Source organism: Lepidochelys kempii, chromosome 1 (genome assembly GCF_965140285.1).
Source record: "Lepidochelys kempii isolate rLepKem1 chromosome 1, rLepKem1.hap1, whole genome shotgun sequence".
Classification (NCBI taxonomy): domain Eukaryota; kingdom Metazoa; phylum Chordata; order Testudines; family Cheloniidae; genus Lepidochelys; species Lepidochelys kempii.
This window is the reverse complement of record NC_136380.1, coordinates 351,302,958-351,330,686: the sequence shown is the minus strand read 5'-3', so window position 1 is coordinate 351,330,686 and position 27,729 is coordinate 351,302,958. Positions and strand designations below refer to the sequence as shown.

The following is a 27,729-nucleotide window of genomic DNA, read 5'->3' as shown; positions in this document are numbered from 1 at the left end:
GCAGACGGAAGCTCTTTGGGGCAGACGCTCTCACTGTATTCATACAACACCTAGCACAACTGCATGTCCATCTCTAGACACTTCTGTAATAGAAACGACTACACCGTCTGCCGGGGCTGGACTTGAAAGTCCCACTAGTTTACATGGAACTCCTGACTTTTTTAGTTTGTTTTGTAACTTAAGGTTTTGCCTAGAGGGATTCTCTATGTTTTGAATCTGATTACCCTGTAAGGTATTTACCATCCTGATTTTACAGAGGTGATTCTTTTTACTTCTTTTCTTCAATTAAAATTCTTTTCAAGAAAAAAAGAACAGAAATATACATTCCATTCAGCACAGCTTATTTTATCAGCCATTTAATCAAAACAGAATCTAACGCATCTCTAGCTAGATTACTAAGTTCTAAGACTCCATTCCTTTTCTGTTCCCCGCAAATGCATCACACAACCAGAGAGCCTTTGTTTCTTTTTAATAAAGTATCTTGTCTCCTCATTGGTCATTGTGGTCAGGTGCCAGCAAGGTTATCCTAGCTTCTTAACCCTTTACAGGTGAAAGGGTTTTTCCTCTGGCCAGGAGGGATTTTAGAGGTGTTTACCCTTCCCTTTATATTTATGACAACTAGGAAAAGCATTCTACCGCAAGGTCTGGGAAACAGGTTGTAAGAACATACTGACTTCACATGCTGATTTCCTGAAAGCTATTCCAGCGTCTATTAAATATTGATCAGGCCACTGTTTAGTGCCATCACCCCTTCTGGCTCCCCTTAAACACTCCTCGCCACAGCCGATACAGAGAATGCATTAAGAGCACATGCATCAGCACTTTGCATTACACACTGCGATGCTCTGCCGACTGAGCTGTGCCTCACATCCAAGCCTGTTACATGATACATGGATGAGTTACTGTGATCCTTGTAACTGTAATTTAGTGGAGATGAGACACTGATGAGTTCATGGCTTTGTTTCTCATTAATCTTTTATTGCTCTCCGAGTTGCATGCTTTTTGTACTACGGCTCCTGCTCAACAAATAGGGAAACAAGACACTCGCTCAGACAAGTGGGCCTCAGCCTCGCAGACTACCCCTCTGCCATGAGAGAGAGAGACACCAACCAAGCATCTGTCACACACAGGAGCCTTACTATGGGCTTAGATAAAGAAGCTGGGCTCATCAAAGAAGCTGTCTCAACTCCAATAGCCTTGAGGAAAGCTTGACTAAGGCATTAAGAGGCTGTGAGAAAAAGACAACTGGCTTCAATCTAGGTACTACCTGGAGCACCTCATACTCGAGTGGAGTTTATCAGCATCCCTGAGAGGCAGGGGAGGATCCCCATGTTGCAGATTGGGAACAGGGCAGCAGTCTACACAAGCTCACACAGGGGAGTCAGGAATCCAACCCAGGTCTCCAGGGTCCCAGTGCAATGCCCTAGCCATGAGAAGGCTGTAAACAACAAGAGTGGCTCCAAAGAAATTAAACAGAAGCAAATGGTAGAAATTAACTACCGAAAAATGCAAGCTTATAATCTTCCTGATGAGTTTGCCAGTGGCAGTGTCCCAAGGGAAACCCCCTCACTTGAGGCATTTAAAAATCAAGCGGAACAAAGGTACAGGAGGGAACAATCCCAAACAGGAAGGCGTGAGGGGCTGGGTGCAAGTCAAGTGATGTTCTGCATCTAAGCTACATACGTCTGCACAATAAGGAGAACGGAGGAGGATCCACCAGCACTGCACGCTGGAGACTATCAGAAGGGGGAAAATGAGTGCAGAGTTCCAGAGACAGGCTTATAATTTAATTTAATTACTGCTTCGGATAATTCCCCCCCTTCTGCACTCCACTTCGTAGACAAGTATTAAAAAAAACTCAGCCTTGAGGACTGTCCAACTCAAAAGGCTGGATTTCTAGGGGGCAGACTAATGAGCCTCAGTCTGTCAGATCCAAGCACTTCCTTTCCTTACATAGCCATGAACATCCTTCCAAACAGCACACTCACAGCTCTGCCACAAATAGCCAGGCTTGGACCCAATACAGGAATTTACTTCATATATGAAGGAAGTGCACAAAACTACCACTGCTCCTTTAAAGAGACAGGAGGAGGTAGTAAAAGGGATCAAGATAAAATGTAGCATCAAAGCCAAGCTGTGAAGCTAAAAGACAGACAAAGGAAGCCAGTTGGCTGCAATGAATTGTTACTGAGAATGTAAATAGTCTGGCTGTGGCTAGAGAGAAGAACATGCAGGGGAACTGGGGGGCCACATCCAGGTGGGGGACCTTCAACAGCCCACTTGTGCTCCAGAGCAGGCAAACTCCCCCTTGGAGCTTTCAGGCCTGCAAGTTTTTCAGAGGAGAGCTCCAAGGAATTCCCAGGCTGCCAGAAACTTGAGAAGCCAACCGCGCACAGAGATACAAGGGCAGTGCGAGGCATTCTGGGAGCTGGTTACAGGGATGCGTGCAAAGTGAAGGTGCATGAGAAGATGTGAGAAGCGAGGAGGAGGAGAGAGTACAGAGCAGCATCGTGGGAGGCCTAGCTTTGGCTCAGTGAAGATTACCAGGAGAGCGGAGGCAAGACTAAGGCCTGGTCTACAATACAGGGTTAGGTTGAAGTAAGGCACTTCCGTCGACCTATTACGTCAGCGTACACACTACAGCCTTGCTTCCGCCAATGTCAGTGCCCTGCTACACCGACATAACTCCACCTATATGGGAGGTGTAGGGCTTATGTTGGTGTCATTTGGGTGACACAGTGTCACGGAGTGTGGGGGAGTCCAGGCCCTGCACCCCTCTTCCTGGGATCCACTGAGACTCTTAGCCAGCCAGTAAAACAGAAGGTTTATTGGACAACAGGAACAGTCCCAAACAGAGCTTGTGGGTACAACCAGGACCCCTCAGTCAAGTCCTTCTGGGGGAGCAGGGAGCTTAGACCCCAGCCCTGGGGTTCCCTGTGTTCCTCCACCCAGCCCCAAACTGAAAACTAAACCCACCCAGCAGGTTCCCTGCTGCAGCCTCTGTTCACATTCCTGGGCAGAGGTGTTACCTCCCCCTCCCCCTCCTGGCTCAGGTGACAGGCTCTCAGGTCTCCCATCCCCAGGGCACATTCCCAGGTCAACACTCCCCCCTCCCTGCTGAGTCACATCGTCACATCTCTCCCCCCTTCGAGACTGAACTGAGCGGGGTCACGCTGACCAGTGACCTGGGGAAGTTCGGGGCCCCCTCTCCGGGACAGCGCATCCGCTATCAGGTTGGCACTTCCCTTCACGTGGACCACGTCCATGTCGTAATCCTGCAGGAGCAGGCTCCATCTCAGGAGCTTGGCGTTGGCTCCTTTCATCTGGTGCAGCCAGGTCAGGGGAGAGTGGTCGGTGTAGACAGTGAAGTGTCGCCCGAAGAGATAGGGCTCTAGTTTCTTGAGGGCCCACACCATGGCCAGGCACTCCTTCTCGATGGCCGCGTAGTGTTGCTCCCGGGGTAGCAACTTCTTGCTCAGGTACACGATGGGGTGTCTCTCCCCCTTTTCATCCTCCTGCATTAACACCGCCCCCAGTCCCGTGTCTGAGGCGTCGGTGAACACCACAAAGGGCTTGTCAAAGTCTGGGTTTGCCAGAACTGGGCCACTGACCAGAGCCTCCTTCAGCGCCCGGAAAGCCTCCTGGCACTGCTCGGTCCAGACCACCTTGTCTGGCTTCCCCTTCTTGCATAGCTCCGTGATGGGGGTGGCGATGGCGCTAAAGTGGGGCACAAATCTTCGGTAGTATCCTGCCATCCCAATAAAGGCTTGGACCTGCTTTTTGGTGTGGGGAGCGGGCCAGTCTCTGATCACCTCCACCTTGGCTGGTTCCGGCTTTAGGCGGCCGCTCCCCACCCGATGGCCTAGGTAAGATACTTCCGCCATCCCCACCTTGCACTTCTCCGCTTTTACAGTCAGCCCAGCCCCCTGGAGTCGGTCCAGCACTTGTCTAACCTGGGACACGTGGTCCTCCCAGGCCTGGCTAAAGACACAGATGTCATCAATATACGCCACGGCAAAACTCTCCATCCCCCTCAGGAGCTGGTCCACTAGGCGCTGGAAGGTGGCCGGCGCTCCCTTGAGGCCGAAAGGCAGGGTCAGGAACTCATAGAGCCCCAGAGGGGTGATAAAGGCCGATTTCAGTCGGGCATCTGCATCCAGCGGCACTTGCCAGTAGCCCTTTGTAAGGTCCATGGTGGTGAGGTACCGAGCTCCTCCCAGCTTGTCTAGGAGCTCATCAGGCCTGGGCATGGGGTAGGCATCAGATACAGTGATGGCATTGAGCTTCCGATAGTCCACACAGAACCGGACCGACCCGTCCTTTTTGGGGACCAGCACCACCGGCGAGGCCCAAGGGCTGGCAGATGGCTGGATCACCCCCAAAGCCAGCATGTCCCGGACCTCTCTTTCCAGGTCCTGAGCAGTTTTCCCTGTGACTCGGAAGGGGGAGCATCTTATCGGCGGGTGTGACCCTGTCTGCACCCGGTGGACAGTCAGATTAGTGCGTCCAGGCTGGTTGGAAAACAGCTGTCGGTACGGATGCAGCACCTCCCTGACCTCAGCTTGCTGGGCAGGGGTTAGCTGATCCGAGAGGGGAATTGTTTCCAGGGGGAAACCAGCTCTGGTCCCAGGGAATAGATCTACTAAAGGGTCATCTCCCTGCTCTTCCCACTGTCCACACACGGCCAACACCACATTCCCCCTGGCATAATATGGCTTCATCATATTCACATGGTACACCCGGCGGTGGTGCGCCCGGTTCGACAGCTCCACCACATAGTTTACCTCATTGAGCTGCTTGACGACCTTGAAAGGGCCCTCCCAGGCGGCCTGTAGTTTGTTCTTTCTCACTGGGATGAGAACCATCACCTGATCCCCGGTGGCGTAGGCACGGGCCCGTGCCGTGCGGTCATACCAGACCTTCTGCTTCCTCTGGGCTCTGGCCAGATTCTCCCTGGCCAGGCCCATGAGTTCAGCCAGTCTCTCTCGGAAGATCAGGACATACTCCACCACTGACTCTCCATCGGGAGTGGCCTTCCCCTCCCATTCGTCCCTCATCAGGTCCAGGGGGCCCCTCACCCTCCTGCCATATAACAGTTCGAAAGGCGAAAATCCGGTAGACTCCTGGGGCACCTCCCTGTATGCGAACAGCAGGTGAGGTAAGTACTTGTCCCAATCCTGCGGGTGCTGATTCATAAAGGTTCTCAGCATCATCTTTAGCGTCCCGTTAAACCTCTCCACCAGCCCATTGGACTGGGGGTGATACGCTGAGGCCCAGTCGTGCCGGACCCCACATTTCTCCCACAAGCACCGGAGCAGGGCCGACATGAAGTTGGAGCCTTGGTCTGTCAAGACTTCCTTGGGGAACCCCACTCGGCTGAAAATGGTCAGGAGCGCATCGGCCACGGTGTCTGCTTCAATGGAAGCTAAGGGCACTGCCTCGGGGTAGCGGGTGGCAAAATCTACCACCACCAGAATGTATTTCTTCCCCGACCGGGTCGTCTTGCTGAGAGGCCCCACGATGTCCATGGCCACCTTCTGGAAAGGCTCCTCTATGATGGGCAAAGGTCTCAAAGCCGCTTTCCCCTTGTCCCGGGCCTTCCCCACCCTCTGACAGGGGTCACAGGATCGGCAATACTGCCGGACCGTGGTAAAGACCCCGGGCCAGTAAAAGTTCTGTAGCAACCTCTGCCGGGTGCGCCGGATTCCCTGGTGCCCTGCGAGGGGGATGTCATGGGCCAGGTACAGGAGCCTGCGGCGATACTTCTGGGGGACCACCAGCTGCCTCCTGATCCCACAGGACTCTACTTCCCTTGTGGGAGCCCATTCTCGGTACAGGAACCCCTTCTCCCACAGGAACCTCTCCTGGCAGCCTCTCCTCATGGTCCGTACCACCCTGAGGTCGGCCAGGTCCCTGAGCTTCCGCAAGGAGGGGTCTTTCCTCAACTCGGCCTGGAACTCAGCAGCTGGGGCAGGGACGGGGCCCGGTTCCCTCTCGCTGGCCAGGTCTGAGGCCTCCGCCTCTCTAAGCCGTGCCCCTCGGCCCTCCCTCCCCACCAGGGTAGGGTCCTGCGCCTCCGGTGTGATACCCTCCCCGAGGTCAGGGCGCAGTGCCCCTCGCCGGCTCTGGCTACGCGTCACAACCAGGGCGGCCTGGGGCTTGCTTGGCCAGTCCTCTAGGTCTCCCCCCATCAAAACTTCAGTGGGCAAATGGTGGTGTACCCCCACATCCTTGGGGCCCTCCTTGGCCCCCCATTTCAGGTGTACCCTTGCCACGGGCACCTTAAATGGGGTCCCGCCCACCCCTGTCAGGGTCAGATAGGTGTTGGGCACCACCCGATCTGGGGCCACCACCTCGGGCCGGGCCAGCGTCACCTCCGCGCCCGTATCCCAGTATCCATTGACCTTCCTCCCATCCACCTCCAGGGGAACAAGGCACTCTCTCCAGAGGGACAGCCCCGCGCCCACCCTGTAAACTGAGCACCCTGAGTCCAGAGCCTCCAGCCCTCTGGTGGAGCTGGCCTGGGGTACTCTTCCCTCCTGAGCAGGTGGTAAACTGGCAGCCCCCCTTTCCTGGGTCGTCTGCCCCTCGTCCAGCTGGGTCCCTACCCAGTTAACCCTGGGTAGGTTGGGTCTGCTCAGTCTGTCCCTGAGCCCGGGGCACTGGGACCGTACGTGGCCTCTCTGGCCACAGTGATAGCAGCTCAGGTCACGTTGGTCCCCTCGAGCAGGTCGGAGGGGCCCGACGCCAGGCGTTCCCCTTGGGAGGGGGTTCTCCCTATTTCCCCGCTGGGAGGCCCCCTGGTGACTCTCTCTCTGCATCGGGGGGGGCCTGTTCTTTTGGGGCTCCTCCCGGCTACCCCCTGACCGACTGTTCACAAACTCGTCGGCCAGCTGCCCTGCGTGCTGGGGGTTCTCGAGCTTTTTGTCCACCAGCCACAGCCTCAGGTCGGAAGGGCACTGTTCATACAGCTGCTCCAGTATGATTAGGTCCAGCAGGTCCTCTTTAGCTCGGGCCCCAGCTGTCCACTTGCGGGCATATCCCTGCATCCGGTTGGCCAGTTGTAGGTAGGTGACCTCAGGCGTTTTACGCTGACTCCGGAACCTTCTCCGGTACATCTCGGGGCTCAGCCCAAACTCACGGAGCAGGGCCTGCTTGAACAGTTCATAGTCCCCTGCCTCCGGCCCTGTCATTCGGCTGTACACCTCCACGGCTTTGGGGTCCAGTAAGGGGGTGAGAAACTGGAGCCTGTCTGCAGGGTCAACCCTGTGCAGCTCACAGGCATTCTCAAAGGCCGTCAGGAAGCTATCCATGTCCTCCCCCTCCTTCCGCTGGGCCAGGAAGCACTTATCAAAGTTCCTTGCCGTCTTGGGTCCCCCCACACTCACCGCAGCCGCAGCCGGGGCCCCACTGCTCCTCAGCCTGGCCAGCTCCAGTTCATGCTGTCTTTGTTTCTCCTTCTCCTGACGCTCCCTCTCCTTCTCCTGACGCTCCCTCTCCTTCTCCTGACGCTCCCTCTCCTTCTCCTCCTGCTCATGTTGACGTTGTTTCTCCTTCTCCTGACGCTCATGTTGACGTTGTTTCTCCTTCTCCTCCTGCTCATGTTGACGTTGTTTTTCATGATCCTCCAGCTCCCTCATTTTCATCTCCCTCTCCCATTCCAGCCGCCTCCGCTCCAGGGATGGGGAGCTCCGCCGGGAGGATCCCCTGCTGGGTGCCGGGGTCAGGGTGCCCTCGGTATTCGCTGGGCTTCCCCCAACCCCTCCCCCGGACATAGGTAGGAAGGGTCTCGGGATGTCCTCAGCAGCAGTCTGACCCCTCCCAGCCCGGTCAGGCCCCAGGGCCCACGCTGCGTCCCCCGGGCAGCTTCCCTCAGGGACAGGGATCGGGTCATCCAAGCGATCCCTCTCCTCCAGCTGGGCAATCAGCTGTTCCTTGGTGGACCTCCCGATGCGCAGCCCCCTCTGCCTGCACAGCTCCACCAGGTCGCTCTTCAGGCGTTTAGCGTACATCTCCCTGCTGGCCACTCGCAGGCCGGGCAGCTTCCCACGGTTTCCAGGAAAAGCCCCTCGTGTGCCCGTCCTTCTTGAGGTCACCGACTCTTTGCCAGGGTCGAGCTGCAGACTCCTCCGCCCCTGGGACCGCTCGCTGCAATCCCCTGGGGGACCCTGTTACTGCAAAAGTCTTTCTCTCTGGTCACACATTCCCAGGGGTTAACCGCCCCCCGAAACCGTCTCTCTCTGAATCTTCAGCACGCCTGGTCCCCGTCAATTCCCCTTCGTTTTACTGCTCCCCAGTCACTTACTGCAGGAAGCGCCGTTCACGGGGTGCAGTACATCCCACCGCTGCCACCAGTTGTCACGGAGTGTGGGGGAGTCCAGGCCCTGCACCCCTCTTCCTGGGATCCACTGAGACTCTTAGCCAGCCAGTAAAACAGAAGGTTTATTGGACAACAGGAACAGTCCCAAACAGAGCTTGTGGGTACAACCAGGACCCCTCAGTCAAGTCCTTCTGGGGGAGCAGGGAGCTTAGACCCCAGCCCTGGGGTTCCCTGTGTTCCTCCACCCAGCCCCAAACTGAAAACTAAACCCACCCAGCAGGTTCCCTGCTGCAGCCTCTGTTCACATTCCTGGGCAGAGGTGTTACCTCCCCCTCCCCCTCCTGGCTCAGGTGACAGGCTCTCAGGTCTCCCATCCCCAGGGCACATTCCCAGGTCAACACTCCCCCCTCCCTGCTGAGTCACATCGTCACACACAGGGTCTCTGTAGACACTGCATATTACTTACATCGGCTGTTGGCTATCCAAGCCGCTCACAGCTCAGGCTGTCGCCAGAGGCAAGAAGGGGATGCTCAGGCACCGGACTGCCCCTAGGAGTCTGGGCAGCTGCCATGCTTCTGGTGGGGAGCAGGGCGAGAGAGGGGGCAGACAGGCTCCCAGCCGGGATTGGGGAACTGCATGGAGCTGAGAGTCCAGGCTCTCAGCCGCCCCCTCCCCACTGCCCCTCCTAAGTTGGTGGAAGCGCTCCTGGTGAGGATGCACACTGACAGAAGGAGGGTAGTGTGGACATGAACCACTGTAGTAGCTATAAATCGACTTAACATAGGTGGGCTTAAGTTTGTCATGTAGACATGCCCTAAGGCTAGGAATACCTCAGGCCACCTAAGAGATGCTTGGAGAGAGACTGAATGCTGCCATTCACAACCAACTGGAGACAGAGGCCTAAAACTAACTGGCCAGAGGAACCATTAACAGTTACTTGGTACATTTAAGTCCTAGATTCTACTTGCCATCTGACTCAGCCACGATTACTTTTACTGTCATCTCAACTCCTCCTGAGGGTTTTGTAAAGCAAGCCAACCACTTAACTTGCAAGTCAACAACCTCAGAACAGCATACTTGAACCTTGCCTTTCCAACAAGTTGCAAAAAACAGGAGCAAAACATGATAAGCCCTTATTGTTCTGGGAAACAATCTTCTCTGAAAGAACCTGGCTTTGCACTAAGGTTTCAGGCTACTAGAAGCCCAGTTAGGGTCAGGGCAGATTTACGAAAAGCACTACAAACCAGATTGTTTAGAAATAACCAGGAAGTTCTCATGTTAATTTGGGAGAGGCCTGAGAATTAAGTGCAATCCTTTTTTCGGAAACCGTCTTAGATGGTTAAATAAAATCCAGAAAAAGGGAGAATTTTAAATGGTCACTGTCCCAGGACTAGTTCTGAATTGATTCTTGTGACCCAGATGCTTAGGACACCAAAAGGTATGAAGCTTCCGCACTTGTTAAATGGAATAAGGGCACTGCCAAGTGGCTGCTGTGCTGCCTAATGATTGCATGTTTTAAAGAATTGATCCTCAGATGCTGTTAACAAGACCTTATTTGCAGGAACAAGTATTGTGAACTGTCATACCACAGGAAGAAAAGCTTGTTTTCTGAGGTAAATGCCTTGTAATTGTTAAAGCCAGGTGTGATCTGATCCTATCTGAATAGCTATTTTTAAACCTAAGAGGAGGATAAATCTGCAAGCTCTGAACATTTCAGGAGAGATGGAAGGGGATGTGTTAGCTATCCCAGTCAACTGGTTAGGGACCAAACTTTTCAAATCCTCTAGTAAGCAGCCTCAATAGCGGTAAGATATGTTAACCTATGAAAAAAGAAAAGGAGTACTTGTGGCACCTTAGAGACTAACCAATTTATTAGAGCATAAGCTTTCGTGAGCTACAGCTCACTTCATAGTTACATGGCATTTGAAATGGGAACTAATTTATCATGAGTATTAAATGGCATGCGAGTTCCCAACGGATTCACTGCAGATAGATGCAGCAGGCTAGCACTGCCCAGACACTTTCTGGTCCAATGTAGTCTAGTAACTCAGCACAAGTGGGTGGAACAGGACTCTGAGTTCTAGCCACAGCTCTTCCACTGATTGTGCATGGTCCCAGGCGAGTCACCTGTTCACCCTGTGCTTCTGCTTCCCCCATTATCCCTATCAGGGATAATGCTACCCTGCCGTTAAAGATCCTCTGCCAGGTATTACATGGAGGTAGAGTCCATGCTGCACTGTGGCACTGCTGAAGGAAGCCAGCAGGAAAGATGCACATATATAAGAGATACATATATAAAAAGAGCTTCTAGCTGCACATAAATATCTTCATAATCAGCAAGTGACAGCAAAGGGAACAGAGAGGAAGTATCGCAGTTTAATGGGGTTTGGGTAAAATATTACTCTTTCTAAAATTTGCTCAAGTGTGGCAGAGACTATGGGCTGAAACTATAAAAAATGGCAGAGAAACTAATTCTTTTGCAGAAACACAGGGAAGCCGAATAAAGTAGATAAAACCACATGCAAGCAGAAGAGTGTGAAATATTTCAGTGCCCACCCACCCTGTGCTGTTCAGGAGAAACTCACCTTGCCCCCAAATGCTGCTGCCTTTTACTCTTTGCCTTTCAGCAGTTAAGCAGCAAAAAGTAGGGAGCTGAGAAAAGCCAAAAGCAGGACACAAAGGTCATTCTACGCTGAATGATAGGACGGAGGAGGAATTATACAAAACCCCTGTCAGGACTAAATACCAGCTCCTTTGGGGCTGCATGTCTGCCACCATGCATCATGTGAGATGGGGAAATCTAGCAGAATTTCACTGTGCATCAGCTTAATGCAGCCGCCCCTCAATCAACCTTGGGATCTCCTTGATCCCTTCTTGGAGCAGGATATATCCTGCTCAGCTAGAGGGTGGAAGGATGCGTTTTGTGAAGTAGCTGCCTAGATATGGCATTGCCTTAGCACTGATCACTCAGTTTATGTACAATCAAGCCTCAATATTATCCTTGTTTTGCAGATGAAGCTGACAATTGAAGACACTTGCCCAAGGTCACATAACAAGTCAGTGGCAGAGGCAGAAACAACCTTGGAGTCTTGAATCCCCAATCCCCTGTTCCACAGCACCTCAAACAGTCATCTTTTAGAGACCTTGGCAGGTGAGCTGGCCAGTCCACATCATATATAAAAGATGAGCCACCATGCCAGCCAATCATCCACTGTTATTTACCCCTGCTGCTCTGCCCAGATCAAGTTCCCTGCCTTAGCGAGAGAAGAAAATATCCTACTTTTAGATCAAAAAGGCAATGGATGCCCCCCACCCCCACCTCAGTTTTTCCTCTGTACGCCTGGGGCCCAGTGTTTGGCTTTCCCCCCCAAAGCGTTACCGATTAAGATAACAATTTAGATAAATTGTGGCATCAGAGCAGGATTTGTATTGCTGTTGCATCAATTGTGCAAATGTCGCTTTCCAGAACATAAAACTGTTAACGAGATGCTATAATTTAGCTGTCCAAGGGAATGAGAATCTGATAAAAAAGTTGAATTAAAATCAAGTTTCCACTGAACATGACAGAGATAAGCAGGGTTTGGTTAAAAGAAACCTAAAAAAGGAATACCAGCTCCCCAGGCTGGAAGCACATGCAGGCACGGTTACATCAAAATTATTTTATGCAGCATGACTATCAAATCTATTCCCCAGCCCCCCCCGCCCCTCCCCCACCCTGCACCCCGATAGTTTGCGAAGTCAAGGGGAAGAAAATGAAGTCAGTGGGACAATACACATAGTCTCAGAATAGCCGCTTACAGAGAGCTCTTCTGGGGCTTCCACCTCCCACCACCATGTCTAATAACTAGATCCAGCCATCTCATTATGCAGCATTAAGCGTTCATTTGTGTCCACTGGAAACAACTCCTCGAGCCACAGCCTAGGACCGAATCGAAAGTCAGTGTCCAAACCCTAAGGCTCTGCCTCATGCATGGCAAATTTATGGCTCAGTTCACCACCAGTGGGAGGAAGGAAACAGGGTGTAGCATAAAGACCGCTCTGGCCTCCATCACCACCCATGGAGAATTACAGGTTCACACGCTGCTCGGGCTGCTAAAATCCTGGCCATACTATGGCTCCACCGACATAGGTACAAGCTCCCCTTATGTTCGAGGATAGGGGAGATCCCTACACATTCCAACTGATGCACAAAGGTCAGCTCACTACTTTTTCAATGCATGAATGGGTCCACTGGTCCCACGCTTCCACAGACAAAAGGCTTAAAACAGGTGGCTCTGAGCGGACCTGACTGCCTAGCTGTTCCCAGGTAGGGTCTGATGTGTCAATTTTAAACTATAAACCCCTAAATGCTTTGGGACTTTGCCACCCCCAAGTGATACCATTGCAGCGGAGGCGTCAGCCTCTTTCACATTAAAGGAAAGGGGGTGCTGTTATATAGTCCCTCCCAGGCTTCGTCCATCAGGGCTTTTATTGGTTCGCCACCCAGGTCTGCCCCGAACCCAGGGCTTTTTGAGAAAGCTGGTGGTCATATGGGGAGGCTGTCTGGGGTTTATCAGTATAGCAGGCGCACACATATAGCAAACAGAGCATTCCTGGTATTTTCTCACCTCTAGATATTTGTAAGAGCAAATTGCCGGGAGAGACCCTACAATCATACATCATAATACTTATACTGTAGCTAGCGAAGTGGCATCAACCCCAAGATATCAGATTCTTCCCTGGTTGCCAAGAGGAAAAATATACTAGCAACCATCACCACACATATGCAAAGTGGGGCACAAGAGGTCGCCATCTAGAGGCCACGATCCTATACCCGGTGATGCTGCTAGACAGCCTGCCGCTACTGGATCATGGACACACTCTTGCTAGAGGACTCTCCAAGCCCATGATCAGGCGGGATGTGAAAATGAGGAGTGGGGTGGTGAGTTATGCACAACACTTGCCTCAGAGGAGAGCTCCTCTCACAAGGGAGACAGCTGCCCTACCAGGGCTTGTCACTCTGTCACTGCACCCTGTGGCATCGGAGCTGCACCTGCGGACGCAGCATATGGGCAGTGGGGAGGGTGCACTTTCATCTGAATACATTATGTTCCTCGACAGACAGGCAATAGAGATATTAAACGTTATCAGCTCCCGCGCTCAGAATTCATTTCGCGCTGGGTGATGAAGGCAGAAGATGAAAAGCTGTAGGATTTTATTACACTGAATTTTCAGTTTGTCAGTTTCCATCTACTGTATCAGGTGCCTAGGGACCAATCTGCATTCTGTTGGATGGAGATCTCTCTCCACACTACGGCTCTACTAACTGTTCACCACCTACTCTGTTTTATGGAGCTCGAACAACAACAACAAGTCAGAAAAGCTGTTAGAATTGATGCTGCTGAAGGGTTCCTCAAGCGAGGGTGCCTGCATTTTGCTGAACGGGCTTTTCAAGCATCGAAGCACTCAGTCCGACGTCCACCCAGACGGCACTAGCTCTGCGCGTGTCTGCAGAGACTTCAGGGAGCCTTTGAACTTGTGTGCTTGGGCACAGCAGCACACACTGAACTCTGCCGATGACAAGCTACGGAATGAAGGTAGGGAGCAGCTCACCGATTGCCAAGACTGGACCGTTCTCAAGGGAGCTGCCAAGAGTAAGTACGGACTGCAAGAGGGCTGCTGTGGCCCAGACAGGATGAGCCCTTTGGAATAACCAACAACCAACCCAAAAAAACCCACAATAAATTTAGCCTTAACCAGACCCTTCCCATCTGTCCTGAGCGCTTTTGCTTGTAGCTAGTATCCCCTACTGAGCGGCGGAGAACCAGCTGAGCAGCGGGGACAGCAGAGCAGCACACAGCAGGAGTTTGCCTGGGACTGGTAAGTATCCGAGTCTGTGTTTGTTTGCTTGCTGAGGAAGTATCCGAGCATGTGTTTGCTGGGGGGGCAGTGTGAGAGCCTGAGTGTCTGATTGGCTGCTAGCCTGCAGGGGGCGGGCAGTAGGGTGTCTGTTTGTTTGCGACAGGGAAGCCTGGCTGTTTAAAAATAGCCAGAGCTTCGCGAACCAGCTGAGCGGCGGAGAACCAGCTGAGCGGCGGGGACAGCAGAGCAGCACACAGCAGGAGTTTGCCTGGGAGTTCGCCTGGAGGGAGCCCAGTGAGGCTTACGTCTTGCAAACTGCTCTGAGGAAGCTCATAGTAGGAAGGTGATATGGAAGGGGGGGGTTCAGCTGTTGTGACCTGCACTGGATGTGCCATGTTTGTCTTTCTTCCACAGGACAGAAGCGACTTTGTCTGTACAAAGTGCAAGCTGGTCTCCATATTGGAAGAGAAGATTGAAGGTCTGGAGCAACAGATAACAACCCTGCGTTGCATACGGGAAACTGAGGATTTCCTGGACGAAACTCAGGATAGGCTTCTAGGGGCACAAAGCTCTACAGATATAGAGCAGGTTGCACAGAGGAGCCAAGAGACCAGTGAAGAAGCTTGGCAACATGTGACCTCCAGAAGAGGTAAGCGGAATGTCCGGGTTCCAGTAACACAGACACAGGTAACTAACCGCTTTCATGTTCTCTCCACAGGTATCGTTGCGGAGAGTGGACCAGATGATATGTCTGGGGCAAGAAAGCAGAAGGAGACTCCGCTGGTTGGAAGGCATGAGATGCGCTGTCCTGAGGTTGGGGGTTCCACGACCACCACCCCCAAGAGGAGAAGGCGGGTGGTGGTGGTCGGGGACTCTCTCCTCCGGGGGACTGAGTCATCTATCTGCCGCCCTGACCGGGAAAATCGAGAAGTCTGCTGCTTGCCAGGGGCTAAGATTCGTGATGTGACGGAGAGACTGCCGAGACTCATCAAGCCCTCGGATCGCTACCCCTTCCTGCTTCTCCACGTGGGCACCAATGATACTGCCAAGAATGACCTTGAGCGGATCACTGCGGACTATGTGGCTCTAGGAAGAAGAATAAAGGAGTTGGAGGCGCAAGTGGTGTTCTCGTCCATCCTCCCCGTGGAAGGAAAAGGCCTAGGTAGGGAGCGTCGAATCGTGGAAGTCAACGAATGGCTACGCAGATGGTGTCGGAGAGAAGGCTTTGGTTTCTTTGACCATGGGATGGTGTTCCATGAAGGAGGAGTGCTGGGTAGAGACGGGCTCCATCTTACGAAGAGAGGGAAGAGCATCTTTGCCAGCAGGCTGGCTAACCTAGTGAGGAGGGCTTTAAACTAGGTTCACCGGGGGAAGGAGACCAAAGCCCTGAGGTAAGTGGGAAAGCGGGATACCGGGAGGAAGCACAGGCAGCAATGTCTGTGAGGGGAGGGCTCCTGCCTCATACTGGCAATGAGGGGCGATCAACAGGTTATCTCAAGTGCTTATATACAAATGCACAAAGCCTTGGAAACAAGCAGGGAGAACTGGAGGTCCTGGTGATGTCAAGGAACTATGACGTGATCGGAATAACAGAGACTTGGTGGGATAACTCGTATGACTGGAGTACTGTCATGGATGGTTATAAACTGTTCAGGAAGGACAGGCAGGGCAGAAAAGGTGGGGGAGTAGCACTGTATGTAAGGGAGCAGTATGACTGCTCAGAGCTCCGGTACGAAACTGCAGAAAAACCTGAGTGTCTCTGGATTAAGTTTAGAAGTGTGTGCAACAAGAGTGATGTAGTGGTGGGAGTCTGCTATAGACCACCGGACCAGGGGGATGAGGTGGATGAGGCTTTCTTCCGGCAGCTCACGGAAGCTACTAGATCGCATGCCCTGATTCTCATGGGTGACTTTAATTTTCCTGATATCTGCTGGGAGAGCAATACAGCGGTGCATAGACAATCCAGGAAGTTTTTGGAAAGCGTAGGGGACAATTTCCTGGCGCAAGTGCTAGAGGAGCCAACTAGGGGGGGTGCTTTTCTTGACCTGCTGCTCACAAACCGGGTAGAATTAGTGGGGGAAGCAAAAGTGGATGGGAATCTGGGAGGCAGTGACCATGAGTTGGTTGAGTTCAGGATCCTGACGCAGGGAACAAAGGTAAGCAGCAGGATACGGACCCTGGACTTCAGGAAAGCAGACTTCGACTCCCTCAGGGAACGGATGGCCAGGATCCCCTGGGGGACTAACTTGAAGGGGAAAGGAGTCCAGGAGAGCTGGCTGTATTTCAAGGAATCCCTGTTGAGGTTACAGGGACAAACCATCCCGATGAGTCGAAAGAATAGTAAATATGGCAGGCGACCAACTTGGCTTAATGGTGAAATCCTAGCGGATCTTAAACATAAAAAAGAAGCTTACAAGAAGTGGAAGGTTGGACATATGACCAGGGAAGAGTATAAAAATATTGCTCGGGCATGTAGGAATGTTATCAGGAGGGCCAAATCGCACCTGGAGCTGCAGCTAGCCAGAGATGTCAAGAGTAACAAGAAGGGTTTCTTCAGGTATGTTGGCAACAAGAAGAAAGCCAAGGAATGTGTGGGCCCCTTACTGAATGAGGGAGGCAACCTAGTGACAGAGGATGTGGAAAAAGCTAATGTACTCAATGCTTTTTTTGCCTCTGTTTTCACTAACAAGGTCAGCTCTCAGACTGCTGCGCTGGGCATCACAAAATGCGGAAGAGATGGCCAGCCCTCTGTGGAGATAGAGGCGGTTAGGGACTATTTAGAAAAGCTGGACATGCACAAGTCCATGGGGCCGGACGAGTTGCATCCGAGAGTGCTGAAGGAATTGGCGGCTGTGATTGCAGAGCCACTGGCCATTATCTTTGAAAACTCGTGGCGAACCGGGGAAGTCCCGGATGACTGGAAAAAGGCTAATGTAGTGCCAATCTTTAAAAAAGGGAAGAAGGAAGATCCTGGGAACTACAGGCCAGTCAGCCTCACCTCAGTTCCTGGAAAAATCATGGAGCAGGTCCTCAAAGAATCAATCCTGAAGCACTTGCATGAGAGGAAAGTGATCAGGAACAGCCAGCATGGATTCACCAAGGGAAGGGACCCCAGAAGGTCATCTAGTCCAACCCCCTGCTCAAAGCAGGACCAATTCCCAGTTAAATCATCCCAGCCAGGGCTTTGTCAAGCCTGACCTTAAAAACCTCTAAGGAAGGAGATTCTACCACCTCCCTAGGTAACGCATTCCAGTGTTTCACCACCCTCTTAGTGAAAAAGTTTTTCCTAATATCCAATCTAAACCTCCCCCACTGCAACTTGAGACCATTACTCCTCGTTCTGTCATCTGCTACCATTGAGAACAGTCTAGAGCCATCCTCTTTGGAACCCCCTTTCAGGTAGTTGAAAGCAGCTATCAAATCCCCCCTCATTCTTCTCTTCTGCAGGCTAAACAATCCCAGCTCCCTCAGCCTCTCCTCATAACTCATGTGTTCCAGTCCCCTAATCATTTTTGTTGCCCTTCGCTGGACTCTCTCCAATTTATCCACATCCTTCTTGAAGTGTGGGGCCCAAAACTGGACACAGTACTCCAGATGAGGCCTCACCAATGTCGAATAGAGGGGAACGATCACGTCCCTCGATCTGCTCGCTATGCCCCTACTTATACATCCCAAAATGCCATTGGCCTTCTTGGCAACAAGGGCACACTGCTGACTCATATCCAGCTTCTCGTCCACTGTCACCCCTAGGTCCTTTTCTGCAGAACTGCTGCCTAGCCATTCGGTCCCTCGTCTGTAGCTGTGCATTGGGTTCTTCCGTCCTAAGTGCAGGACCCTGCACTTATCCTTATTGAACCTCATCAGATTCCTTTTGGCCCAATCTTCCAATTGGTCTAGGTCCTTCTGTATCCTATCCCTCCCCTCCAGCGTATCTACCACTCCTCCCAGTTTAGTATCATCCGCAAATTTGCTGAGAGTGCAATCCACACCATCCTCCAGATCATTTATGAAGATATTGAATAAAACCGGCCCCAGGACCGACCCTTGGGGCACTCCACTTGATACCGGCTGCCAACTAGACATGGAGCCATTGATCACTACCCGTTGAGCCCGACAATTTAGCCAGCTTTCTACCCACCTTATAGTGCATTCATCCAGCCCATACTTCCTTAACTTGCTGACAAGAATACTATGGGAGACCGTGTCAAAAGCTTTGCTAAAGTCAAGAAACAATACATCCACTGCTTTCCCTTCATCCACAGAACCAGTAATCTCATCATAAAAGGCGATTAGATTAGTCAGGCATGACCTTCCCTTGGTGAATCCATGCTGGCTGTTCCTGATCACTTTCCTCTCATGCAAGTGCTTCAGGATTGATTCTTTGAGGACCTGCTCCATGATTTTTCCAGGGACTGAGGTGAGGCTGACTGGCCTGTAGTTCCCAGGATCTTCCTTCTTCCCTTTTTTAAAGATTGGCACTACATTAGCCTTTTTCCAGTCATCCGGGACTTCCCCGGTTCGCCACGAGTTTTCAAAGATAATGGCCAGTGGCTCTGCAATCACAGCCGCCAATTCCTTCAGCACTCTCGGATGCAACTCGTCCGGCCCCATGGACTTGTGCACGTCCAGCTTTTCTAAATAGTCCCTAACCGCCTCTATCTCCACAGAGGGCTGGCCATCTCTTCCGCATTTTGTGATGCCCAGCGCAGCAGTCTGGGAGCTGACCTTGTTAGTGAAAACAGAGGCAAAAAAAGCATTGAGTACATTAGCTTTTTCCACATCCTCTGTCACTAGGTTGCCTCCCTCATTCAGTAAGGGGCCCACACATTCCTTGGCTTTCTTCTTGTTGCCAACATACCTGAAGAAACCCTTCTTGTTACTCTTGACATCTCTGGCTAGCTGCAGCTCCAGGTGCGATTTGGCCCTCCTGATAACATTCCTACATGCCCGAGCAATATTTTTATACTCTTCCCTGGTCATATGTCCAACCTTCCACTTCTTGTAAGCTTCTTTTTTATGTTTAAGATCCGCTAGGATTTCACCATTAAGCCAAGTTGGTCGCCTGCCATATTTACTATTCTTTCGACTCATCGGGATGGTTTGTCCCTGTAACCTCAACAGGGATTCCTTGAAATACAGCCAGCTCTCCTGGACTCCTTTCCCCTTCAAGTTAGTCCCCCAGGGGATCCTGGCCATCCGTTCCCTGAGGGAGTCGAAGTCTGCTTTCCTGAAGTCCAGGGTCCGTATCCTGCTGCTTACCTTTGTTCCCTGCGTCAGGATCCTGAACTCAACCAACTCATGGTCACTGCCTCCCAGATTCCCATCCACTTTTGCTTCCCCCACTAATTCTACCCGGTTTGTGAGCAGCAGGTCAAGAAAAGCACCCCCCCTAGTTGGCTCCTCTAGCACTTGCGCCAGGAAATTGTCCCCTACGCTTTCCAAAAACTTCCTGGATTGTCTATGCACCGCTGTATTGCTCTCCCAGCAGATATCAGGAAAATTAAAGTCACCCATGAGAATCAGGGCATGCGATCTAGTAGCTTCCGTGAGCTGCCGGAAGAAAGCCTCATTGTTACCCTCCGGTAAACAATCCCCCTTTGAAATGGCCATGTCTTTAAATGCAGCAACCACAGTCAGAACCCTGCAGCCCAGGCTCAGAGTTATTGGAAATTAGTCATCTCTGTAGGCATGAGGCTCCCAGTGACATTGCATAGGGAGCAAGCTGCTCCAGCGTTCACTCATTCTAGCCTCCTGCTCCCGGCCAGTAACTGGATGTGCTGGCTTGCCCTGCACAGAGCTGGAGCTCAGAGGCCACAGCTTCAGGATCAGTGATTTGAAAAAGCTATATAGATTTCATTTACTTCTACTACAGGAGGCTCCCCAAACCCATCGGCTGCACGGAGGCCCCACTGTCCTGGTAGCGCTACACACGCTGAACAATGGTTTCTGCCCCAAAGAGCCTACAGTCTATTAATAAACAATCCAGTTGAGCCATGAATGGCCCTATGCCTTCCAACTGGAGCTAGATGACAAGAACATAAGAGCGGCCACACTAGGTCAGACCAAAGGTCCATCTGGCCCAGTATCCTGTCTGCCGACAGTGGCCAATGCCAGGTGCCCCAGAGGGAATGAACAGAACAGGCAATCAAGTGATCATCCCATCACCCAATCCCAGCTTCTGGCAAACAGGTGTGACCTGCAGCTTACACCAAGAATGAGAGGAGTTTCCTGAAAACCTGCTATTTACAGAGCACGCTGAAATGCTGCTCACTACAGCACACCACAGACTGAGCCCCAGCCCTTACACAGCAGCTCCCCTAAGGTGGGGCACAATCCCTCAAGTGCGAAGCACGTCCGTTTGCGCCACACCCCTTGAACTTGCATGTATGGTGCATCCAAGGCCAGGATGCATGGTGGGTGCCATTCTGCTCCATGAAATGGCATCCTCCACCCAGTGTGATCTCACCCTAACCATATATACAAGGTCATACTGTGGAGGAAATGGTGTTCTCCGTGCAGCGTGACCTCACACACACAGTGCATGCGAGGGCACCAGTTTTCTCTTCAAACTGGCACCCTCCATGCTGTCTAGGGTGCTGGCAATACTTCATTCAAATGGGGCAAAGAGTTTGGGGACCTCAGCCTGAGCAGCGTACCATCTAAACAAAGACATGGGCCTGGTGACCCAGAGGACGAGGCAGCTAACAGCCCTTTATGACATGGGTTAGCCCTCGTGGGCCTTGAAGGGAGTTTTACAGAGGGACCTAAGGAGGAGCACCAAATAGAGGCTACCTGCTCTCAGCGGTCCAGGCCAGCATCAGAGGTAGGAAGGAAGCAGTAGGCCCAAGCAGATGGGAACAGATTGAAGTTCAAGGGCTACTTGGCTGCAGCTAAAGAACGTCAATTGTGGGAAAGCAAATCGGATGGACACGTAGGGGACTCAGCCATGTCCTGGCTAGATGGCGATTCAGACCCGGGACGTTGGTTGTTTTACACACCTGGATGCAGTGATCATTAGAGCACAAAGGTTGAAACAGGTGTTTGCTCATGTGGACTTCTCTCAGAATCCCATAGTCTACTCTGCAGTTGTACAATGTATGAAGTCATACGGTTAGGGACAAGACCACTACCGCATTGCTGTCAGAAGCCAGGAAAGGGTCAGCACACTGGGTGAGAGCAGGAGGCGGTTTCCGTTCTTGTGGCATGTTTTTAACCATACACACAGCACATAGATGCAACCTTTGTGATCATGTCAGCCCATGCTTGTTTCAAATGGAGCCTCCCATCTGAGAACAGTGCGTACTGCTGGCCCCAAACTCCTGTATCAGGCCAGTGCTCCAGAGATCAGCACACGTGTGCCACTGTGTAGGACACTGCATTTCCCAAACACACAGCTGGTTGCAACTCCAGCCTCTGTGGCTAAACAAAAAACACACCCAAGCACTTTGAAGGGAAGTGGCAGCACAATGCTGCCTGAGGGATAGGACAACTGAATCTGAGCCCTGATGGTGGGGAGAGAATACTGCATTTGATCACGGACCTTGATTTCAGGGCTGCAAGGGGTACATTTAGAAGGTCACCTCAGCAGTAAACTTCAATCATCTGCAGACCAAGTAGAGATGAAGGAGGCGAGGACAGTGTCCCAGAAGAGTGGAAAGTCATTAACCCCTGTGCTCTGGCGCACATGGTACTTTAAGTGAGGAAATATAATTTTCAAATTCATACAAAGGCAAAGCCTAGAGCTGGCAACGCTGCCAGGATGTAACCGTTCTGCTGGTCTTCTGGGAAGCCGAGGGGAAAGCAGGCTACTTAAGAAGGACACTACACATGCTGCTCAGAGCAGCAGCACTGGCTGCTCAGCAAGGTACTGCCACACGGCCTCAGGGGCTACCGCACAGGACAGTTCTGCAGGGCACTGGGGCTGTCACGATGCCACCTGTCACCAGTGCTACCCTGGGACAGGGCAACAAGGCAAGGCCAACATCAAGGGTCATGGTGAATTCTCCATCACTGACCATTTTTAAATCAAGGTTGGAAGCTTCTGAAAGAACTGCTCTAGGAACTGCCGTGAGGAAGTTCTATGGCCCGTGTCACACAGCAGGTCAGACACGCTGGCCAAAATGGTCCCTACTGGCTGTGTGATCGATGAAAAGTGAGCTCCCCCGCCAGTCAGCTCCTAGCACTCCAAGCCCTCTAACCTGGCCACATTTCCCTCCTGCAATGTAAATGGGATGCTCAGTTCACCAGGGCGCAAAGGAAACAGCAGGAGGAACCATCTAATCTTGGAAGTTATTCACGATTCCATGCATACAAATTAATGCAACATTACAGAAGTCAGGAATTTCCAAGTGCTGGTTCCCACAGCAACCCCAACTCCACCCGCTAAACACATGTAGGATTTTGGATGTTGTTGCTTGTTTGCCTTTATATGTGTGTGGGTAACGAGGCCAGGTAGGGCTCCCCTAATTGCACCACACAACAGTGACTTCACACCTCACAGATCAGTCAGCGTAGGCAGAGCAGAGGCTACTACAGGAAAACAAAATCTTAACTTTCAAGCATGCTGCGTCTTAACCTTAATGCAGCATTATACTATGGAATAAACCCCCACAAAAAATTCCTTGTGGGCTCGTCGCTAGAGAATCAGAACAGCCATGTGAATAGGTGACCAAATTCAGCTACAAGCACTAAATGCATTTGGAATTTAGGGTTTACTGTGAGGCCCTTGGGAGCTACTATAATATAAAAGACATGACCCTTGCTCCCAGGAACTTACAGGCCAATTGCAGATAAGATGCAACAAGGGGGAAACAGGGCAGAATCTAGGGCCCCCACCACCACAGCCCTAACATTTTACAGACAGGGAACAGAGTCATTCTGCGCCAGAGGCAGGATCAGAACCAACTCCAGTGCCTTGAAACAGCATGGGTTAAGCAGCAAGCTCTGAGGATGCACAGCTGTTTGTGTGAATTTCAGTGCCTTCACATTAATATTGAAGTGCTACGGTTCAGCGCACAGTGTTGTGGATACAGTTCATGCTTAAATGACAAGAGGCCTCAAATGGAGATAGGTTAAAAGAGTGGAAACTGGACTGGGTGTGCACAGTGTAACATGTAAAAATCCTGATGCTGAGGTCTTTGGGAAATCAGAGGTCAACACCTTGCTCTGATTAACGAGTCCACGTGAGTCTGATGTTTTAAGACATTCACTCAGAAAACAAGAGAGTTTGAAATCTGCCCAAGGTCTCAAAAAGCCTGTCACTAAACCGGGGCCTTCTTGGAATTCTCAAAACCATTGGGCTGGGAACAATAAGAGACGCTCCAGCCCAAGGGGTATCGTGGAGAGTTCCAAAACCTCGTTTTCAGGCACTGATAATGAGCACTTTGCCAGCCCTGGCTACAGCACTGCTCTTAAGCGTAATGCTTACACAGAGCTCCATCTCTGTGGCACTTCACAGGCAACCTTCTGCAGTGCTAAAATCAAATCTAAGTATGGCTGTGGGTGCTGTAACCCTTTTACTAGAGAGAAGATCACAAAGAACACATCCTAAAGCAGAGAAGAGGCTGCACAGGAAGGCATAACTAGAATTGCACTGAAATGGGATTGTCTCAGTGGGGACATTTGTCCTATTCGCATTGGTATGTTTTATACTGCTCTCATCACTAGTATCTGAGCTCCTTCCACTGGTGTATTAAGCCACACCGCTACACATCTGTCACGCGGGGTTCGTTCTCTAATCCTCTCCCCAAGGGCAGAAGCACGTGCAGTGGAGTGTGTGCTTTGGTAGTTTGTTTTGGTTTTTGATATGAGCGCACCTGTTGCTGTGTTTGTATCAGAGAAGGCAAGTCAAAGAAATGGGCCTTGCCCTTGGATTGAAAGGTAGTGAAGTTTGTGATGGTCCTTAGCTCCTGGGGAATTTCCTTTCAGTCTCAGACCATGCCAGGGAAGGTTCTGTCTCCCACACAGACGAGCTTCACTCGTATTGCAGGGCATTCCACTAGGCCAGAGAACCACAGTCAACCTCTTCCTTCAGTATCCTGGGCTCAGACCATGGAGCATTTTGAAGGTAATGACCAAGACCTTGCACTTGATTTGAAGTTCAAGGAGAAGCCAGTGTAGAGCGCACAGGACAGGTGAGATACATTTGTGGTAGCATACGTCGCTGAGTTACTACTAGTTGGAGTTTCCTAAGTGTGTAAGGTTTCATGCCTTGCTGTAGTCCAGCTGAACTGTGACAGGCATGAACAACTGACCCAGGTTTTCACCTACCAGAATGGGATGGGGGACTCCCAGCCAACCAGAGAGGATAGAAAGCATCACTCAGCTGCTGTGATGTGAGAACTCTGCATCAGCAAGGAATCCAAAAGAACTCCTAGACTAGACTTAATTGAGCAAGTGGGGGTGTGACCCTTCAAAGGAGACTGCATCATGGCCAATTCCTCAAAATACTTTCCTCTACCCCCCAGCATCATCTCTGTTTTGCTCAGGTTCACCTTCAACCAGCTGTTCTTGAGACACGATCATTTTCCCCCCAGTTAAGCAATAATCTCATCCCCGCCTCCCTCCCAGTTGAAGAAACTGTTTCCATAGCCCTGAGAACAGGCACCCTGCTGAGCAAGAGGAAGGAAGGAGGAAAAACCAGGAGGATTTAACATGTTCTCACTCAGTTCCCTCTCTGCAATCTTTCGTGGAATTCTCATCTTTCAATGAAGAAATATTAGAAACAGCAGTGGAATAAGAACTGGTCACTGAACTGACTGGGATTCTCTGGGTGCACCCATCGCTTGCATAGAACCCCTACAAACAAGCCATGCAAGGAGCTAGGAACTTTGGAACAGCAGGGTCCATTGGAACTGTGCACACACCTGCTTATAACACTACCAGGGGTATGTTTTTCTCAACACGAGGAGAACTCCAGGCTGCTTCCTGTTAATAGTCACCATACCCTGGGCTAGTCCTTTCGCACCATTCAAATAATATTTGGCAATTCTGTAGCATCTATCATCCCAGAGTTTCAAAGCACTTCACAAACCAAACTGACTCCCTGTGAGGTAGGCAGATCCCCTGGAGAGGTGTGCCGGGGGGGGTGGGGGGGGAACACGACGACGGACACAGGCAGCAAGGGGCAATTGACTCACCCAAGGTCATGCAGAAAGCAACAGGGCTGGGATTGGAGCCCCCACTTGACTCCCAAGCCCTCTTGCTTTACCCTCTAGGCAGAGACCCTTCTCCATGAGAAAGAGGACGAAGTTGAGCAAAGGGAGGCTTACACTGAATGTGATGGAAAACCTTGCCCCAGAGCAAGTGGATATGGCATGCTGGAACCCCTTCCTGTGGGGGTTCTGCATCAGGTGCTCAGAAGACTACCTGCTTTAGGTAACAGTCACATCTTCTGTACAGCATCTACCTCCCCACACACACACACACACACACACACACGACACTAGCAGTCAGAACGCCAACACCCTCTCAGAATGGATATGCCAGGAGCTGCCAGAGTCTTTGCCCTGGGTCATGGGCGAACTCAGAAGCCATTCTGCTGTTCAGCGATTCATCCCCTCCCCAAGCCTCAGTCCTATTTTAAACTAGAAATAAGTTACCTCGCCTGCAAACAGGGCACAGGACCAAAGGAACCTCACCTGGGTGCCTTCTCCTTCCAGTCTAGGTGGCCGGATACTGGACAGATGTATGGTTTTGTAGTCTCCAGAGTTCAGCTTAACCACAATGGCATCTGCGTTCAGCACTTGCATCACCTAGAGATGAGGAGGAAGATACAGGGGTGAATATTGGTTGTGCACAAGCAAAGAGTCCAACATCCATCGCAGCTGCGTCCAACCCCCAGGTACAAGGCCAGCAGCCTGCTGGTCCCAGCACGCATGTGAACCCACCAGGCACCCAGCTCACCAGCATCGCCAAAACCAGCGCTGGCCTTCCTCAACCCAGGCACTTCAGCCTATAGGTGCTCAGCAGCACAGTCCAGCCACTAAGCCTGGTGAGGGTGACACTGGGCATAATACAGTCCCCAAAGGCTTTGAGAAGCTCCACTAAACTCTCATTGCCATAGGGAACATGATGGTGAGTTACAAAGGAAGTAGTAGGTGGCCCTGCTGTTCAGTGTTCCTACCTGAGAGCCCTGAGTATTTGGCTGTGCTATTGGTTCTACAGGACTGGAACTCAGCCAGCCCATGGGTCTAGCATATGCGGACAGCCCTGGCACTTTAAAAGCATGACAATGCCAGGGTTGGCCAAGACCCTGTATAAACCTCTGCCACCTCGGGAACTGGCCCCTTCTCCTATTAATGCCGGACACCAGACTTCTCACCCACAGCAAGGCAATCGGGAGGAAGAACGCTTTGCTCCAATCTACTGGGAGAGCATCGGGCACTGGCAACCTTTGAGTCTCTCACAGCAGGAAATACGACACAGCAAATCCAAGCCGGCAGCCAAGATCCTACAGGACGCTGCGCTACTCCTCTCTCTGCATGTACAGTGCCTAGCACAACCCATCCCGATGAGTCGAAAGAATAGTAAATATGGCAGGCGACCAACTTGGCTTAATGGTGAAATCCTAGCGGATCTTAAACATAAAAAAGAAGCTTACAAGAAGTGGAAGGTTGGACATATGACCAGGGAAGAGTATAAAAATATTGCTCGGGCATGTAGGAATGTTATCAGGAGGGCCAAATCGCACCTGGAGCTGCAGCTAGCCAGAGATGTCAAGAGTAACAAGAAGGGTTTCTTCAGGTATGTTGGCAACAAGAAGAAAGCCAAGGAATGTGTGGGCCCCTTACTGAATGAGGGAGGCAACCTAGTGACAGAGGATGTGGAAAAAGCTAATGTACTCAATGCTTTTTTTGCCTCTGTTTTCACTAACAAGGTCAGCTCCCAGACTGCTGCGCTGGGCATCACAAAATGCGGAAGAGATGGCCAGCCCTCTGTGGAGATAGAGGCGGTTAGGGACTATTTAGAAAAGCTGGACGTGCACAAGTCCATGGGGCCGGACGAGTTGCATCCGAGAGTGCTGAAGGAATTGGCGGCTGTGATTGCAGAGCCACTGGCCATTATCTTTGAAAACTCGTGGCGAACCGGGGAAGTCCCGGATGACTGGAAAAAGGCTAATGTAGTGCCAATCTTTAAAAAAGGGAAGAAGGAAGATCCTGGGAACTACAGGCCAGTCAGCCTCACCTCAGTCCCTGGAAAAATCATGGAGCAGGTCCTCAAAGAATCAATCCTGAAGCACTTGCATGAGAGGAAAGTGATCAGGAACAGCCAGCATGGATTCACCAAGGGAAGGTCATGCCTGACTAATCTAATCGCCTTTTATGATGAGATTACTGGTTCTGTGGATGAAGGGAAAGCAGTGGATGTATTGTTTCTTGACTTTAGCAAAGCTTTTGACACGGTCTCCCATAGTATTCTTGTCAGCAAGTTAAGGAAGTATGGGCTGGATGAATGCACTATAAGGTGGGTAGAAAGCTGGCTAAATTGTCGGGCTCAACGGGTAGTGATCAATGGCTCCATGTCTAGTTGGCAGCCGGTATCAAGTGGAGTGCCCCAAGGGTCGGTCC

At 51.5% G+C, this 27,729-nt stretch overlaps 1 protein-coding gene across 1 annotated transcript in view; it reads right to left on the bottom strand.

Annotated features, from left to right (window-relative positions):
- Positions 1-27,729, bottom strand: part of SND1 (staphylococcal nuclease and tudor domain containing 1) — a 500,999-nt gene that overhangs the window by 405,260 nt on the left and 68,010 nt on the right. The window contains exon 10 of the mRNA XM_073329019.2: positions 25,801-25,914. Within this exon, the coding sequence (XP_073185120.1) occupies positions 25,801-25,914 (114 nt within the window). The remainder of the gene's footprint in view (positions 1-25,800; positions 25,915-27,729) is intronic.